This window comes from Rhinatrema bivittatum, chromosome 6 (assembly GCF_901001135.1).
Source record: "Rhinatrema bivittatum chromosome 6, aRhiBiv1.1, whole genome shotgun sequence".
Lineage (NCBI taxonomy): Eukaryota > Metazoa > Chordata > Amphibia > Gymnophiona > Rhinatrematidae > Rhinatrema > Rhinatrema bivittatum.
In genome coordinates, this window is record NC_042620.1 from 320,996,232 (window position 1) to 321,015,564 (window position 19,333).

Consider the following 19,333-nt stretch of genomic DNA (forward strand, 5'->3'; position numbering starts at 1 on the left):
AAAAGTGGAATTTAAATAAATTTTTTAAAAAAAAGCAATAACTTTCCAGGTTACCCTGCCTTGCGGACTACTATCGGATTTATGCTGTCTTATATCAGTTACTCACATCTGCCTCCGGCCTACCCCGTATGACGGATCACTACCACACACAAGATTATCGAGAAGCAAGGATTCCCCGGGTTACCCCACCCTGCAGACCACTACCGAAGAATCCATCCCGGGTCTTCTAATTCCAGGACTGAGTTCACAACCCGCTCCTTGGGTTTCTCTTTGCTGTATAATAAAGATTCTCTGACTCCTGTGTCCATCGCTGCTGAGAACCCGCCTGTTGTGGAGAGTCCCCACAGCGCTCCTCCCTGTGGGTGGAGTCAGCTCTTTCCACGACCCAAGGGCCCACAAACCAAGTTAAAACATAACATTATCCCTGTGAAAAGGCTTTTTTGAAAATTGCCACCCTAAAATCATCTAAAACTGTGCAAGTTTCAAAGGGAAAATGCGCTGCTCCTTTCCCTTTGAGGACAGGAGAGAAGCCCACAGATAAAAGTATCCACAGACTTCGCACCAACACATGCAGCTTTAAAAATTAACCCCCCCCCCCAAACTTTGTTTTGTATGTAGCTGGTCCCCTGTTTGGTTAGTTAAAATGCAAGTGGGGTGATACGGATTCAGATCCAAGTTCAGATGGGGTGTGTGTTGGGAAGGTATCGTCCTGGGCCCGACGCGGTCGGCCACCATCCCAGCCACGATCTCACTCTCTCCCAGGTGCCAAAATGTCCAATACAGCAGCGAGGAAGCCAAAAGTAACAGAAGGCAAGCCATTGTCCACCCATACAGTCAACGTACTCTTCAGAACTCCTCTCTCCATTCTCCAACAACTCTCTCCTGAAACCCAGGGATGGTTTCAAGCTCCTCTCTCTTCCTCTATCGCCTTCCCTGTGAGCATGCACGTGGGGATATTCATATCCCACTGATAAAGGTGGGGTTATGGCAAGGGGAGGAATCCTAAATATGAAAAACCCCCTCCCACTGCCCATAGCTGGAAAAATGATTCATGGGAGTAACGTTAGTGACTGGCATAGCCCTTTCACATGTGCATATTCCTAATGTCTTCATGTCGATCATCAATGCAGTAGTGCCATGATTGATGGGAGATTTCAATAACTCCTCCAGAAGGAACAGCATGGGTGAGACAATAGCCATGAACGAGCCAAGTGACCGAACTTATGAGGAAACGCTATGAACAAGAGGAAGACATTAAAATTGCTGTGAATTTATAAAGCCTCCCCGATGCAGGATGATCTCCGAAACACGGCCGTGTAGAGAAGAAGATTGGGACTTTAAGTGAAGATTCATAAGATAGGCACCGTTATAGTATTGTGCCTATTTTTCAACAAATAGCGATTTTAAATGTATAAAAAAAAAGGACTCTGGACTGATGAGAGTTATTAACTGCAAAACAAAAAAGTGATACAAAACGAGTGATACTTGTAGCACCTTGACACTCTTTGAAGGTCCTTATATATATATTTAAGAATTCTTTCTAAAAAAAAAAGGTTTTTTTTCATATAAAAGGTTTTGTTAAATAGTGTGAGGATTGCAGTGAATTATATTACATTTTTGAGCAGCAGGAATGTTGTGAGAGTAAATGAAAAGAAATCCATACCTCGTTGGCTGAAGGCAGTTTCTGAAATGATTAGCTGGATGGCCTGGGCTAAACCAGAATGTTTCCCCTTACTACTCACCATACAAAAACATTTCAACTTTGTTTGTCATTTCAGTAACAGAGACATAAAATCCCTCCATTACCAGGTAAAATGATGACATTAAAAAAAAATAATAAAACAAAGTCACTCAGAACCTATAACAGCAAACCTGTCCTACCGAAACAGCAAAATCCCACTACTCAAACTGCAACAACCCTACCTATGAAAAGGCAGCAATGAAAATAGTACACCACACCCTAGAATAGCATGGCTGTTCTTCCCAGAAGGGAAAAGGAGTGGCCTAGTGGTCAGAGTGATGGGCTGAGAACCAGGGAAACCACTTCCCCTCCTGACACGGGATCCTTGTGACTTTGAGCAAGTCGCTTTATCTCCTGCTGCCTCAGGTACCCACGTGGACTGTAGTGCTCGTCAGGGATGGGGGTTTATTGTACTTGAATTCTAAAAAAACGCTGCCAGCTGCCTTGAGCATTATTTGGAAAGGCGGGCTATGACTCCAAATGCATTATTAGCAGCAGTACCCCTCCTATTGGGAAAAACGGAACAAGCTGGAGTATGCACAAAGTATACGTAAGCAGAATACCTCATGTCAGTGAGACACACAGAACACAGAAAAACCCTTACCAAACACAGAATCAGTGACCACAACTTATGAATGGAAATATACAGACAAAAGCTGAACTCTTGACCAGAACAGGAAGGAAGGTGAAAACCTGAGGAGGGGAGGGGCTGGATTAGGGAGCTGGCTGACTCTTTGCATTGCTCGGTGTTCTGTCTGCTCCAGGCCCACCCTCCCTTCCTGCTGACTGCACACTGCCTGGGATGGGAGGGGCTGGAACAGGAAGGAAGGTGAAAACATGAGGAGAAGAGGGGCTGGATTAGGGAGCTGGCTGACTCTTTGCATTGCACTGTGTTCTGTCTGCTCCAGGCTCACCCTCCCCTCCTGCTGACTGCACACTGCCTGGGATGGGAGGGGCTGGAACAGGAAGGAAGGTGAAAACATGAGGAGGGGAGGGGCTGGATTAGGCAGCTGGCTAACTCTTTGCATTGCTCTGTGTTCTGTCTGCTCCAGGCCCACCCTCCCCTCCTGCTGACTGCACACTGCCTGGGATGGGAGGGGCTGGAACAGGAAGGAAGGTGAAAACATGAGGAGGGGAGGGGCTGGATTAGGGAGCTGGCTGACTCTTTGCATTGCTCTGTGTTCTGTCTGCTCCAGGCCCACCCTCCCCTCCTGCTGACTGCACACTGCCTGGGATGGGAGGGGCTGGAACAGGAAGGAAGGTGAAAACATGAGGAGGGGAGGGGCTGGATTAGGCAGCTGGCTAACTCTTTGCATTGCTCTGTGTTCTGTCTGCTCCAGGCCCACCCTCCCCTCCTGCTGACTGCACACTGCCTGGGATGGGAGGGGCTGGAACAGGAAGGAAGGTGAAAACATGAGGAGGGGAGGGGCTGGATTAGGGAGCTGGCTGACTCTTTGCATTGCTCTGTGTTCTGTCTGCTCCAGGCCCACCCTCCCCTCCTGCTGACTGCACACTGCCTGGGATGGGAGGGGCTGGAACAGGAAGGAAGGTGAAAACATGAGGAGAAGAGGGGCTGGATTAGGGAGCTGGCTGACTCTTTGCATTGCTCTGTGTTCTGTCTGCTCCAGGCCCACCCTCCCCTCCTGCTGACTGCACACTGCCTGGGATGGGAGGGGCTGGAACAGGAAGGAAGGTGAAAACATGAGAAGAGGGGCTGGATTAGGGAGCTGGCTGACTCTTAGCATTGCTCAGTGTTCTGTCTGCTTCAGGCCCACCCTCCCCTCCTGCTGACTGCACACTGCCTGGGATGGGAGGGGCTGGAACAGGAAGGAAGGTGAAAACATGAGGAGGGGAGGGGCTGGATTAGGCAGCTGGCTGACTCTTTGCATTGTTCTGTGTTCTGTCTGCTCCAGGCCCACCCTCCCCTCCTGCTGACTGCACACTGCCTGGGATGGGAGGGGCTGGAACAGGAAGGAAGGTGAAAACATGAGGAGAAGAGGGGCTGGATTAGGGAGCTGGCTGACTCTTTGCATTGCACTGTGTTCTGTCTGCTCCAGGCCCACCCTCCCCTCCTGCTGACTGCACACTGCCTGGGATGGGAGGGGCTGGAACAGGAAGGAAGGTGAAAACATGAGGAGGGGAGGGGCTGGATTAGGCAGCTGGCTAACTCTTTGCATTGCTCTGTGTTCTGTCTGCTCCAGGCCCACCCTCCCCTCCTGCTGACTGCACACTGCCTGGGATGGGAGGGGCTGGAACAGGAAGGAAGGTGAAAACATGAGGAGGGGAGGGGCTGGATTAGGCAGCTGGCTAACTCTTTGCATTGCTCTGTGTTCTGTCTGCTCCAGGCCCACCCTCCCCTCCTGCTGACTGCACACTGCCTGGGATGGGAGGGGCTGGAACAGGAAGGAAGGTGAAAACATGAGGAGGGGAGGGGCTGGATTAGGGAGCTGGCTGACTCTTTGCATTGCTCTGTGTTCTGTCTGCTCCAGGCCCACCCTCCCCTCCTGCTGACTGCACACTGCCTGGGATGGGAGGGGCTGGAACAGGAAGGAAGGTGAAAACATGAGGAGAAGAGGGGCTGGATTAGGGAGCTGGCTGACTCTTTGCATTGCTCTGTGTTCTGTCTGCTCCAGGCCCACCCTCCCCTCCTGCTGACTGCACACTGCCTGGGATGGGAGGGGCTGGAACAGGAAGGAAGGTGAAAACATGAGAAGAGGGGGCTGGATTAGGGAGCTGGCTGACTCTTAGCATTGCTCGGTGTTCTGTCTGCTTCAGGCCCACCCTCCCCTCCTGCTGACTGCACACTGCCTGGGATGGGAGGGGCTGGAACAGGAAGGAAGGTGAAAACATGAGGAGAAGAGGGGCTGGATTAGGGAGCTGGCTGACTCTTTGCATTGCTCGGTGTTCTGTCTGCTCCAGGCCCACCCTCCCCTCCTGCTGACTGCACACTGCCTGGGATGGGAGGGGCTGGAACAGGAAGGAAGGTGAAAACATGAGGAGGGGAGGGGCTGGATTAGGCAGCTGGCTGACTCTTTGCATTGTTCTGTGTTCTGTCTGCTCCAGGCTCACCCTCCCCTCCTGCTCTGCCTGGGATGGGAGGGGCTGGAACAGGAAGCAGAGTAGCCTGGCACTGGGGGCACTGCCCCACAGACTCATCGGGGCAGAGGCTTGGGTAATCATGCACAGGAAAAACCCAAATTGCTATACTCTAAAGTTTGCCTAAAGGCAGGGCCAGCTCTGCCCCCCGGGAACTCCAAAGGGTGCCCCCCCCAAATGTTGCACAGGAGAATCCCCTGCCTTCCTGAGAGCTCCTTAACCCCAAAATGGTGGTAAACCAGTCTTGGCAGACTAGACGGACCTCATGGGCCTCACCTGCCTGCATTTCTAGGTTTCTGCATCTTACACAAACAATTCCAGAAGCAACCACGTTAAAATTCTTCCATAAGAATTCCTGGAACTGTGGTGGCAGTGAAAACTCCTAGGAGGAGGAAATGTTTATTAAAAAGCTGTTTTCTGTGCAACTTGGGTTTGGCAAATACAAGTCTATCTCTCGGGCTTTGCATTTGTGGGGAGAAAGGAATGAGGGGAGGAGAGACTCGGGTTAGGTTCATGGCTTCATGGCTTAGATAACAGAGAAATTCACTTTTACATAAATGGTGTACGCCCTGTGCCTTGATAGATACAAGGAAATAAATAAAACCCGGAGGGCCCAGTAGTCAGAGTTATCTGCATATGTAAGTCGGCTGGATAAGACTTATCTGGCAGCACAGCTATGCTGCTGAATATCCCTGCATTTGGCGCTACTTAGCTGGATAAGTTATAACTGAATAAATTAGATCTGCGCTATGGCGGATCTAACATCCAATTAACTTAACCACACTTATCTGGCTAAGTTATCCGGTTAAGAAATGCCGCCTCATTAAGCCCACTGTCCGCCCACTGGATATCTGGCTACTTTCCCAGATAAGTGGCTTATCTGGCTAAGTGATGGCCTCTGAACATAGCGAGATACTCAGCAGTCACCACTTAGCTGGGTAAGTCGCTGAATATCAGCATCCCCACGCATAAATGCTTTGTCTAGGTCAGTGTTTTTGCTTCTGTAATTGCCCAGACTTCGTCTGCCTTCCTGTCACATAACATTTTGCGATACGGGCAGATTAGCAGAATCCAATTCATTAATATATTTCTTGACTAGCTTCATCAGGTCGACCTGTTTATTATTATTATTTACATACGGGCCGATGCAGTAAAGTGCGCTCAGGCTGAGCACATTGTTAACCCCCGTTTGGCTGTGTGTTTTGACACACAATTTTTACCCCTTATACAGTAAGGGGTGATAGCACATGCAAATGCATGTTGCGGGCCCTATTAGTTATTCCCGCGCGATACAGTAAGTAAAATGTGCAGCAAAGCCGCACATTTTAATTTCGGCCGGCACCGGGAAAGTGTACAGAAAAGCAGAAAAAACTGCTTTTCTGTACACCCTCCAACTTAATATCATAGCGATATTAAGTTGAAGGCCCCAAAAATAAAAAAAGAAAAATCTGCCCACGGCTCGCGGCTTGGAATCTGGACGCTCAATTTTGCCGGCATCCGTTTTCCGAACCCAAGGCTGTCAGCGGGTTCGAGAACCGACGCCGGTAAAATTGAGCATCGGCTGTCAAACCCGCTGACAGCCGCGGGCCCTAATTTGCGTACAGGCCAATAATGAATCACGCGCCCAGGACACTGGCCTGAACGCACGTCGGGAGAACGGGCGCTCACCGGCTCTCCCGCGACTTTTACTGTCTCGGCCCGATAGTGCTCCCAGATGTATGCAGTTCTATTCAAAAACACATCAGAAACAGTCCCTGCTCCTTGGAGCTTACATCTAGTCAAGATCGACAGGCAAGACATTAGAAGTGTATAGTGTGGGGTTTTTTTTTTTTTTTGTTGGTGGATTTTTTTCCTTTCATTATTTGTTTTACTTCATTTGTTTTTGGGGCATGCTGTTGGCAGCAGACATTAAAAGCTGGCTGCCAGCCACGCTGACTAGAGCTGCTTCAACTTTTAAAAAGTCCCCGCCCCAGGCTTCCTCTGACCTCCCTGTAACTTATCTCCTCCTGCTCCATTTGGACCTCAGGAATTCGGTAAGTTAAGGGGGAAGGGATGAAACAAAATGAAACAAAAAGAAATAGGAAAGGTTATTGACATTTCCTTTTTTCTTTAAAACTAAAGGACAACGCTACAAGACCCAAAGTTAAAAACCCAATATGAGGCTTTTAGTTAATGAGCGAGACTGTGATTGTAAAGAACCATACCAGGTGGGTTATAGGTGGGGTTAACTGAGGAAGGAGAAACTTAATTGAGCAAACCTGGAAGGAATGAGGCCTCTTAAGAATAACAGCCATGAAGGGAGTGTTAGCTCCTGAAAGCTAGTCAAGAAATGCACGAAGTTTGGCCAATAAAAAGGGCAACCAAAATGGTAAAGGGCATGAAATGGCTCCCCTATGATGAAAGGCTAAAGTGGTTAGGGCTCTTCAGCTAGGAGAAGAGACGGCTGAGGGAGGATATGATAGAGGTCAACAAAATCATAAAAGGACTTGAACGGGTAAATGTGGAACGGTTATTTACGCTTTCGGATAATACAAAGATTATGAAGCACTCCATGAAGTTAGCAAGTAGCACATTTAAGACTAATTGGAGAAAATTCTTTTTCACCAGAGCATAATTAAGCTCTGGAATTCATTGCCAGATGATGTGGTTAAGCTTAACTGGCTTTACAAAAGGTTTGAACAAGTTCCTGGAGAAGTCCATAAACTGCTATTAGTCAAATTGGCTTAGGAAATAGCCATTGTTTATTACTGGCATTAGTAGCATGGGATCTATTTAAGGTTTGAGTTCTTGCCAGGTACTTGTGAGCTGGATTGGCCACTTTGGAAAAAGGATGATGCTGGGCTTGATGGATCCTTGGTCTGACCCACTGTGGCAACTTCTTATGTTCTTAATGTTCTTTGTTTATTGACCTATATTTCCGGGCATGATTGCTTTTGAAGGCCAGTGGATAGGTACATTCTTGTTCTTTAGAATGTGGTCTCATGGACACTTTCCTTCATGTTTTTATTCTTAAATGCATAATCTGTGCACTGTGCAGTATTTCTGTTGCAAACAAGGCAACCAGCAAAAAATCACCATGTATCAATTAAAAATATTACTGCTGTGTTGCCTGAGTGGTCTGTGACTGCGTGGTCCAGTGGCAGCGTGCAGCATCGCTAAATGGAGTAATCTAGATTCACTTCCTGGGTCAGGTCTTCCTCCCTCCCCCTTTCCCCGGGCTGGGGAGGCTGCTCAGGCAGTGTTCACAGCTTTTGGGGAAGGGGGAGGGAGCCATAGGTATTGCGCAATGGTGACACCTAGTGGGCAGACTTTGTCCCATGATTGCAGAGTTCTGACTGAAGCCTTGGTGCAACTGGACTAATGTAAGTTGACGGGTGGGGTGGTGAAGAGAAGGGAACATATGGAGGAAGCCTTGGGAGAGATTTCAAGAGCATCGCTATGAGCCCCTACCATCAGCTATGTGCAGCCTCACCCTGGGCCTCTTGCTGGCAGATTTGTGGGTACTTCTTCTCCCCTCCTCCCGACACGTTGGGGAGAGGCATCATCATTTTGGGCCCAGCTGCTCTCTATAACCGTGGGTGCTGCCATGCACTGCTGCCAGCATGCAGCCGAAGCCTAGGGCTAAAGGGGCGTGCCCCTATGCTCAGATGGGGAGGAAAACGAAAAGCAAAGTGTGTTAACTTCCTGTCCAGCGCCTGGACAGGATTTGAGGATCCCTAGATAATCACCCTCAGCGACTGGAAGAATAACCTGTGAGTGACTTTGATGGGGAGTATCCTTAAGTGCTGGAGACAGCCAGCCGCCAGCCCAATCAACAGGTTCCCCCCTTGTGTGAGAGATGCCGCATGGGAATTTAGATCATGCAAGGCCTATGGCAGGAGATGTGAGTGGGGCGAGGGTAGGCGTGGCATCCCCTGCAGCGGAGGCTTCGTCTGTTGGGGCTCTCTTGTCTATACCTATGTTGAAGTTGGAGATAGTGAGGAGACGTTTGGAGAATGACAACTAAATTAGATAAGAATTTGACTCATTCGGTTTCTCAACTCTGTAATTGTGCTTCTGTATCTCAATCTAAGTTTGGGAACATCTAGAAGAACTTGAAGGCTCTGTAACTATCCTTATTAATCCTCAAATACTTTCTTTACAAAATTTTGGGTCTATTTAAAGAAACGATAATTTAATGGTTCACAATCAAGTTGAGTCGTTGGAGAATCATTTGAGGCTATTTTAAGATTCTGCATTATTTTGAATTTCCCCTTTACGGGGTTAATGTCACCTAATGAAATGTTTAAGAAATACCTTGGTGAGATGTCAGCAATGAAGGTAAAATGCCAGCTTTCTCTAAGATATATTATTTGCCAAGGCAAAAGGGTAGGCTGCATTCATGGATGGTCCTGCGTTAACTACCTTTCTTGAGTCTTCGATAGATATTGTTACAACGAGGGCTACTTTGCTTCTTTCTGTGCTGAATGAGACAGGGATCTAGTATTCCTAAAATATTTTAAGAATACAGATTATTCTTTTTTGTGGGCAAAGAGAACAGGTCTTCCCAGCTGTTTCCCCAGCCATTCAGGCTCGAAGGAAACAGTTTTTGTTATTAAAACGGAATGGCCTTCTTAAATTTCCATTGAATGTTTAATTACATTTTAGAATACTAAGGGGCCGATGCAATACTTTGACACAGAAAGCGGGCGCTGAACAGTCAGCGCCCGCTTTCTTAATGCGCCATGCAATATTTAAATTAGGGGGTCGCGTTAGCAAGCAGAGCCCGAGTGCATCAGCCCCTCCGATGGTTAGGAAAACCGACGCAGAGTTTATCGGTGTCGGTTTTCCTAAACACCGCACAGCCAGGGGGGTTCAGGAAATGGACGCTTCTCAATTGAGCGTCCGTTTCCTGCAACTGACTGCCGGCGGTTTTTTAAACTTTTTTTTTGTTTGTTTAAAATTTGTTTACTTTTTCCTCCTACTTAATATCGCAACGATATAATCTAAGTAAATATATCTAAGTAAACCAGTTCAGAAAAGCAGAAAAAAAATGCTTTTCTGTACTGCCTCCTACTTAATCGTTGCGATATTAAGTAGGAGGCAGTACAGAAAAGCGTTTTATTTTTCTGCTTTTCTGTACTGGTTTAAGGCATGCTCAGCAATTAATTCCTGCTCCTAGACGCACATTTTTTTTTTTTTTTGCATTGGGAGTGAATAGCTAATAGCCTCAATCACATGCATTTGCAAGTGATTGGTGCTATTAGATTCACTCTGCGTTGGACATGCGTTGTAGAGGCGCTAATCCCCTTAGGAGTAGATTTTCAGAAAGCGCGATTTGGCGTACTTTTGTTGGCGCATCAGGCGCAAACAAAAGTACGCTGGATTTTAGTAGATACGCGCGTAGCCGCGTGTATCCGCTAAAATCCTGGATCGGCGCGCGCAAGGCTACCGATTCTGTATAGCCGGCGCGCGCCGAGCCGCGCAGCCTACCTCCGTTCCCTCCGAGGCAACTCCGAAATCGGAGCGACCTCGGAGGGAATTCTCTAACGCCCTCCCCTCACCTTCCCCTCCCTTCCTTTACCTAACCCACCCGCCCGGCCCTGTCTTAACCCCCCCCTTACCTTTGTCGGGGGATTTACGCCTCCCGGAGGGAGACGTAAATCCCCGCGCGCCAGCGGGCCGCTAGCGCGCCGGGACGCAACCTGGGGGCGGGTCCGGAGGGTGCGGCCACGCCCCTGGGCCCGCTCCCAAAACGCTCCCGACACGCCCCGAAAATGCCGCGCGGATCGGGCCCGCCCCCGACACGTCCCCCTCTGAAAACCCCGGGACTTACGCGAGTCCCGGGGCTCTGTGCGCGCCGGTAGGCCTATGTAAAATAGGCCTACCGGCGCGCAGGGCCCTGCTCGCCTAACTCCGCCCGGATTTAGGCGGATTTAGGCGAGCAGGGCTCTTAAAATCCGCCCCTTATTGCATAAGGGGATTAATTAGCACCTGTACAACCCGCGTCCAACTGCAGGTTATGCAGTGCGATCGGCTGAGAGCACTATATTGTATCAGCCCCTAAGTTTGTATTTCTTGACCCTTTGCACGTGGAAACTTTTTTTTTTATTTCAAATAAGAGTGGGGAGTCTCACTTAGCGCCTGTGGGACAGCAGGCTTAAAGAATTTGTGCTCTTGTTCTCTGGGAAATTTACTTAGATATATTTCCTAGTTGTTGTTGTTATAATCCCTCTTCATGTATGTGGATTAGATTTTGATTTGTATTTTATTTTTGCTTTCTATTTTTTTCCTGTTTTGGTATTACTGTGACAAGTCAATTGTTCCTTGATTTTCACTCGGTTTAAATGAAAAATTTAATAAAACGATAAATATAAAAAAAAAAAAAAATAAGGGGAAAATAATCCCCAATTAATTGCCAATGAAGGCCCACGTTGCCAAGCCCCAACCCTGGTTCTGCTAGAGCTGGAAACCCAAAAGAGCAGGAAGAAACTGCCAGGTCAGAAAAAATAATATTGCAGGTAAGCCATTACTTTTGACATTCATTTCAACCTCTGGGATTTCCCAGTTACTTTATTGTATCGATTTGGGACACCTTGGCTTTGCTGTCACAACTGGCAGGATGGGCGGCACGCAAGACACTCAGACCCCAGTTTGTGACGTGCATCCAAATGTGGTCGCTCTTACAGGTTCGGCAGAACTACAGGCGAGGGGGCTGAGTTTTTAAAAATAAGAACTTGGGAGTAATCTTTTTAATTGCTAGACAGCAAGTGTTATTAACTTGCTGAGTGTACTTTTGATATATTGCAAAGTGTGTGGTTCTTACAGTTTGTCTTTACAAAAAAAGAGTACATTTTCTTTGTTCCATGTTTTAGGGCACTAACTACAAATACTGCTATTTCACCAGCTAGGCACATGTGTTTGTGGCAATCAAAAACCATATGCTTTGTTTAAAGGTCCCAAGGTCTTAGCAAGGCACTAAGATTTCTTCGATGTAACATGTGTCCTACTGACTCACACTATCACAAGAGCTCTATGGGATTTCCTATATCTGTAGACAGTTTTTGCCTGAAGATTTATTCCTCTGGTGTATATTTTTGGGACCTCTACTGAATTCAGCAGGAGGGAAGGGCAACAGTTCATCTCAGATACTGGGATCCATGCACAACATCTGGAAGAGCTGAAAGGATACTTCAAAGAGCTGCTGCAGAGTCCTCACAAGATCAAGACTAGAGTAGTAAATGTTGTGTTCTAGTAGAGAATGCATGTAATAAATCACTTGCTTTTGCAGAAATGTATGTATTCTAGAACAGGCAAAAATTACCCACAAGCAATGCTGGTGTTGGATGGCAGATTATTCTGTTGGCATCTTTTCCCTAGGTATTTATTTCACTATTAGTTGCTATTCATAAACTGCTTGATGTCATGAGCAGGACTTAAGAAATGACAGGAAACTGACAGGAAGTCTTGATGAGACTGCTTTGCCCTTCTGTGCTCCTCCCACATTATGGTCACACGTATTTTGCAGAGTTCTGACCGGTTCTTGCACTGTCCTTGTGTTCTCCTGGTGCGACCTTAGGCAAGTGCAGGTCGGGGACCAGGGCAAATCAACCTCGGCATGCCCCTGGAATGCTGACATGCATGGCTCCCCTCTCAAGCTGACAGAAAATTATAGTATTGGGCGATGGGACTATCATGATGGCATGCCCCCCCCCCCCCAAAAAAAAGTGCAGGGCCCAGGGCGGTCACCCCTGTTTGCCCCCTCCTCTAAGGACATACTTGCTGCTGGGCATTACTGATTTATCTTCTGCTGAATCTTTAGATGACTAACTGCGGGTGCAAATTGGCCCACGTTGCCAAGTCCCTCCCAACCCTGGTTCTGATAGAGCTGGAAACCCAAAAGAGCAGGAGGAAACTGCCAGGTCAGAAAAAATAATATTAAGGTAAGCCATTACTTGTGACATTCATTTCAATCTCTGGGAGATTGAAATGAATGGGATACCAGAGTGTGGTATCCACTTTGATCCCAACTTTCTTTCAAGCACCCTATAACTTTCATAGGAAAACCCTAACAATTGCCATGTTGCCACACTTTCTTGCACAGATGCCTACAGTTTTGATCCCAGCCCCGCTTCATTCATCACTTTCAGATTAACTGAACTAATGCACTGTACCATATGTGAACCTGGTCTTCAAGCTTCCCTTATCCGCAGACCATCCAAAATTTCGGAACTCAAGGTCGCTGACCCGGAAATAGGCCAAGCAAGACTCACTCATGACTCTTCTTCGACTCTCACTATTCTGTCTGCTGTCACTTCATTTCACAGAATATGTGTATACCTTTAAGGCCCTTCGCAGCATTCGATATCTTTTAGGCAGGATTTGGCATCAGGGTGACAACATTGCCCTGTGACTTAAAGTGGTTGGCAGACCAATACTAAGTCGGGGGGGGGGGAGGAGGGTTGGGCAGGTTGCCTGCCCCTCGCCTCATGTCCAAAAGGGCATCATCCTGTGCTCCCATGGCGGAGGTGTTGGCAGGCAAGCACAGAAAAAAAGCACAGGGCCTGTGAGCTTGTGCAGGCTCACAGGATGCGCCCTGGCCCCTCCCCTTGCACTGCAGTGGTGTGTTGGGGGGGGGGGGGGGAGGGCACAATTCTGAATATTTCTGAACAGTAACCTCCGAAGCAGAAAATGCAGATCCCAGCAATGAGGCAGGCTTTGCTACCGTTCAGACCCTTAAGGCAATGTACAGATTTCATCCTGCTTCTGTGGATCACATCTCACTTCCCTGTACTTTCCACCTGTTTGCTCCCCCTCGCACCTTTAAACAGCGCACCTCATAATAAAAACACACTCAGATGCATTAAACTTCAGCATCTTCGCCTTTTCTTCACTTAATCCAAAAAATAAATGGCTAAAAAACAAAAAAGTTGTCTTGATAACTTTCCTAAGGTTAATATTTAGATTCAGTTGAAGAAATAGTTGCCGGTCAGGTGAGTTTTAAACTGTCATTTTATTAATTTCATTGCCACCCTTGGATGTCCTTCAGTCTTTAAAAAATTGCAGGCAGTCTTTTTTGACTACAGGAGCGCCCCGGAGCCCTCATTCATTAAAAAAAAAAAAAAAAAAGTAGCAAGAAGCACCCTCTCAGCACAGAAAGCCCAAACTTTCCAACTCTTCCAAAAGCAGCGCACAACTTGGATCCAGGCGCGGTAAAACGAATATCATGCGCTAACAATCTCCTGTTCAGTCCTGCTGTACCGACCTGGGGTCAGGGGCGGCTGGCCGCACAGGTAGAAAGTGAAATCAGGATCGTTTTTATTTATTTTCACACGTTCAGCCTAGTCCTACTTCCAGCCCCCCCCCACGTGAAGCAGCCAGCGTGACAGCTTGGGGGCATCCCCACCCCGGTCCCGTGCGGGCTCAGAGCGCTTTCCGCCCCCACCCCAACGAACGCGAAAGGCACAGAAGCAGCGAGCGAGCGCGGTGTCGTCCCCCCCCGCGAAAAACCAAGAGAGTTCTCGGCACGACTCACTCACCCTGAAAGCAGACAAGTCCATGTTATCCAGGCTGCGGGCGGCGTACTCTCTGGCCATGTCCCCTGCAACTTCGGGAAATCTTGAGGGGGGGGGGGGAGATTTTTTTTTATTGTTGGTTATTTCTTCGCGCAAAGGATCGGCATTTAATTTAATTCTGTCTTTTTTTGGGCGGGGGGGGAAGGAGGGTTGGGGAGGTTGTTGCAGAGCTGAGCTAACGGTGTCAGTCCATGGCTGTAAATCTGTGTCTGTCTGTCTGCGCGACAAACACAGGAAACTTCGATCCCGCTAAACCCGGAAAACACTCATACAGCGAGGAAACAGAAACAAATCCGCTCTCTCTCTCTCTCTAAGAAAACAACATTGCGAGGATATTTGCCAGAGAAAGTTTGGGAAGGAAGTGACGTGCCAGATGGTTTGGAAGCGCTCGGGACATTATTATTATCATTGAGTTGTGATGATCGGATGCCAATAACAACATGTCTGTAGTGGGCCGAGATTCATTATCATGTTCCGTGTCTCTGTTTTCTGTAGCACCCCCTACCACAGCTTTTTTGCTGGAGCTAAACATGGGGCTTTATGAGAGACACTGAAAACGTCTTGCCTCAGTTGACATTTGCATTGTCCTGGCTGGCCCTCTGTGTAATGTAAGATTGCATTTGACATAGCAGGAGAGAGACAGCGTCTGAACTGTGTTCCCCAGGGGGAACCGAGTTTTTTTTTTTCTGTGCTGGGGGCAGAAGTTCAAAATTACACTCCTTCTTCCACCCCACTGGACTTACCAACTGCGACTCTGGCACAACCGTCTGGCCATTTCTCTTTCTATCCCCACCACCCAGACCAGGTTCCATGGGAGCCAATGTTTTAATGCAACTGGAGGTGGTAAACTCAACACAAATTAATCTTCCCACCCTGCAGGCAGTGAAGAAGTTTGCTTAATATTGGGGATGCCCAAGTATCAACAGCACTCACAGAGATGGCACTATGAAGCATTACCCCCGCCCTGCTTCACATCCCTACAATCTCTCTCCCACCTACTGCACACACACAGCATTTCTCCTCTCTTTTTCATCAGACCCTGCCGTATATTTCTCACTCCCCTCCAACCCCTGCCCAGCATCCTCCTCCTCCTCCTCCACCCAGTGGAGGAGTGGCCTGGTTAGCACAGCAGACTCAGGGAAGCCAGGGTTGCTGCCTCTGCTGCTCCTTGTGACCTTTGGACAAGTCACTTCACCCTCCATTGCCTCAGGTGTAGGCTAACAGGCCGGTGCGATATCGGCGCGCGTTATAGGGGGCGCTCATGATCGAGCGCCTGTTATGTTCGTGGACCCTTGGGCTGGTTAGGACAGAAGACGAAGTGCTGTAGAAGTCTACTTTAGTTGTCCCAACCAGGAGGCGGTTCGGAGGTTCGAAGCAGGCTGAGACCCAGGACTTATGGTGGAGCCCTATGCGACCAAGGACTCCGTACCCCGTGGGCGGACGGACAAAGAGGGCGCTTGAAGATTGCAAAATCTTCACCCTGGAAACCAGCACTCTCCCGGGAGAAGCCCTTAAGAGCCTGGTCGCTGGGACTTAGGAGATTCACCCTGGAAGCCGAAGTCCCCCCAGGAGGAGCCCGTAGGGACCCGGCCACTGGGACTTAGGCGACTCCTGAAGGAGAGGGTGGTCCGGATGCAGGCGCCTCCTGCAGGTCGTGGTTCCGGACGGCTGGCGCCTCCAGCAGGTCGTAGGTAATCCCAAGTCGGTCCCGGAGTCGAAGTCCAAGGGTGGTCCGCAGCCAGTCCAGGGGTCGGTATCCAGAGAGGTTCACAGCCGGTCCACGGGTCAAAGCCAGAACACGATCCAGAGCCAGTCCAAGGGGTCAGAGCCAGAACACGATCCAGAGCCAGTCCAAGGGGTCGGAGCCAGAAGAATCAACAGCAAGGGGAGCAGGCAGAAGCAGGACGAAGATAATCAGGAACGCAGCAACCACAGGCAACACCCAGGAACCTATTGCAAGGCATTGGAGGATCCTAGAAGCAGGACTCATATACCTGCAGGCGTCTGACGTCATCCCCAGCTGTCCTGCTGATTTTCCCGCGCTGGCCCCTTTAAGGGGAGCTCCTCTCCCCGCGCGCGTGTCAGGGGGCGGGGCCAGCCGTGTCTAGTCGTCGATGTCTCTCCCGAGGAGGGAGAGACGTGCTGGAGGGCCTGCAGGCCCGAGGAAGCTCTGAAACGGCCCGGGCCGCCCCCGAGGTAGGTGGAGGGACCGGGGCACGGCCCGGGACCGCAACAGCGCCTGCTCCCTCAACGCGCGCCGATCCACCTCTCCGGGGTGCGCAATGCTACATGCAAATGGGCTGGTAGTAAAGGGGGGCGCTAGGGGAAATTGCGCGCTTCTTGCACCTCCTCGGCAGCTGGCGCCCGAGAGAGGTGAACTATCAGCCACTTAGGAAAACGGACGCTTTAGAGTGTCCGTTTTCCTAACCTGTGCACAGCCACGGATTAGGAAAATGGACACTCGTTAATTGAGCATCCGTTTTCCTAACCTGACCGCAGGCACACTTTTTATTTATTTATTTAATTTTTGGGGGGACGTTTCTAGCTTTTTTTTTTTCTTCCAACTTAATATCACCACAATATTAAGTTGGAACAACTACTGAAAAGCAGTATTTTCTGCTTTTCTGTACACTTTTTGGGCTCCTCAAGACTTGACGCCAGTTCCAGAGCTGGCGCTAATTTTTGAGAGTAAAAATGTGCACGAGAAGCACACATTTTTTTTTTTTTGCATGGAGGGAGAATCAATCATCAACATAAATTTGCACGTGATGAGTGCTATTACCTACGCGCGCGATAGAACGCATGTTTTGGACGTGCTAACCTACGTTTTGCATCAAGGGATAATCGTGGGTTAGCCATGCACTGCAGCCAGCGCACGATATAGCATCAGCCTGTACATGGCTGATTCACCAAGTTTCATTAGGCCATTTACCATGCGAAAAACGCTGTTTATGTGCAGTACATGGCCTAACACGAGAATAACACAAGGTATTTAAAATACCTCACATTATTTGAGCCCTGGCACCATGCATATTTCAATGAGCTCCTGAACATGAAAATGCATGCTAATGAACTCATAAATACACTATACGATGCAAGTCAAATAATGTGGCTTGCCGAAAAATTGAAAAAGCCACGTTGTTTGAATTGACGTTAGCTAAAACTCGAAAGATGCTGGGATAAAGGGTGGTGGCAGGGCCTGGTGATGAGTTTAAAATATTTATTATTTAAATATTTGGACTTTGGACTACCTCAAGGCAGTGTGTGTGTGTGTGTGTGTGTGTGTGGGGGGGGGGGGGGTGTTTCTATGGAGACCACCTTGGTTTTTGAGCACTTTTTGGGTGGGCTCACTAGGGGCAACACCATCGCGTGTTGCTAGTGTTATGAACAGGAGAGTGGACCCTTGTTCTGAGGTAGAGTCTGCGCTGCCGAGAAGGAAGTAAACCCTCGTCGGTCTCTACTGTCAGATAGCGAGGCCTCTTGAAGATGTTGAGAGGACGACTTCACCCTGGAAGCTCATGATCCCCCCAGGAGGAGCCTTTAGGGACACGGCCGCTGGGACTTAGGCGACTCCCTGAAGAACGAAGATGGTCTGGATGCAGGCGCCTCCTGCAGGTCGTGGGTTCCAGAAGGCTGGCGCCTCCAGCAGGTCGTGAGAAGTCCGGGAGTATAGTAGAAGAATAGTCCTAATCCAGTCCAAGGGTCGAAGTCCAGAGGAGGGTCGAAAGCCGGTCCAGAAGCAGACGGGAGAATGGTCTGAAGCCGATCCAGGAGCAGAGAAGGAGAAGGGTCCAGAGCCAGTCCAAGTCGATACCAGAATACACCACCACCAGTCCAAAGGTCAGGAGCCAAAGAATCGGTCCAACAAGGAGAAGAGCAGGAACGGAGCAAGGAGAGGATCCGGAACAGCAAACCAGGAACCAAGCACAGAGTCTCAATACCAAGGCAAGGTCTGGATGTCAGACCTTGCCTTAAATACAGGAACCAGGAGGCGGAGTCTCAGGAGGAGCCATGACAATATCCGGTCATGGCTCCTTTAAATCTTTGCTGCAGCCGCAGCAAAGATTTAAAGGAGCCATGGGGGCTGAGGGGGGCTGGACCGCCAGGGGGGCTGGACCGCCATGGGGGCTGAGGGGGAGGAGCTGGACCGCCAGGAACCAAGCAGCCGGGCGAGACAGCGGCAGCCGCCGCAAAGAAAGTAAAGTAGGTTCACTTACCACTGCGGGAGCCTCCAGTGCCCTCGGTGAGTAGACTACTTTTGAGAACACTGACCCGACTCTGGCCGTGGCCCGGCATGACTGGCGGCCATGACACCTGGTCGTGGGGCGCCGCGGCCGGGGTTCCTAACAGCACCCCCTCCTTTAGGCCTCCCCGAGAAGGCTTCGGTTTACCAGGGTGGTCCACATGAAAATTTGTGAGAAGAGACTTATCCAGTATATTCTTGGAAGGTTCCCAGGAATTCTCCTCAGGTCCGAATCCCTTCCTCGAGAGAAGATACTCCCATGTCTTGCCCCTTTTCTGGACGTCCAGAACCTCATGTACCTGGTAGATGGTCTCATCCTCAGCCCTATGCTGCGACACTTCGGGAGGTTTCCGAGAAGGCCAAGTGAGGACCAAAGGTTTCAGAAGGGACACATGGAAGGAGTTATGAATCTTCAAGGTGGTCGGTAAACGGAGTTGGTACGTTACAGGACCAAGCTGACGTATTACAGGAAAAGGTCCAATATAACATGGCGCCAACCGCATGGAAGGAACTCGTAATTGGATATGGCATGTGCTAAGCCATACTTTCCTGGACGGAACTGTGGAGCTGCACATCGATGCTTGTCTGCGAATGTCTTGGCGGAATGAGCAGCTTTCCGTAGCATGCGCTGGGTGTGAATCCAGAGCCGCCGTAACTGTACTGCGGTAAGCTGAGCTGCTGGTGATGGTACTGGTAAGG

At 49.2% G+C, this 19,333-nt stretch overlaps 1 protein-coding gene across 3 annotated transcripts in view; it reads right to left on the reverse strand.

Moving 5' to 3' along the window:
• NRK (Nik related kinase) overlaps positions 1 to 14,638 on the reverse strand; it is a 254,536-nt gene extending 239,898 nt beyond the window's left edge. For 2 of the 3 annotated variants that reach the window (XM_029607581.1, XM_029607578.1), the window contains exon 1: positions 14,356 to 14,638. In XM_029607581.1, coding sequence (XP_029463441.1) covers positions 14,356 to 14,412 — 57 coding nt within the window. In that variant the 5' untranslated portion in view covers positions 14,413 to 14,638. The remainder of the gene's footprint in view (positions 1 to 14,355) is intronic. The other variant, XM_029607580.1, reaches the window with a different exon arrangement.
• Positions 14,639 to 19,333: the final 4,695 nt, after the last annotated feature.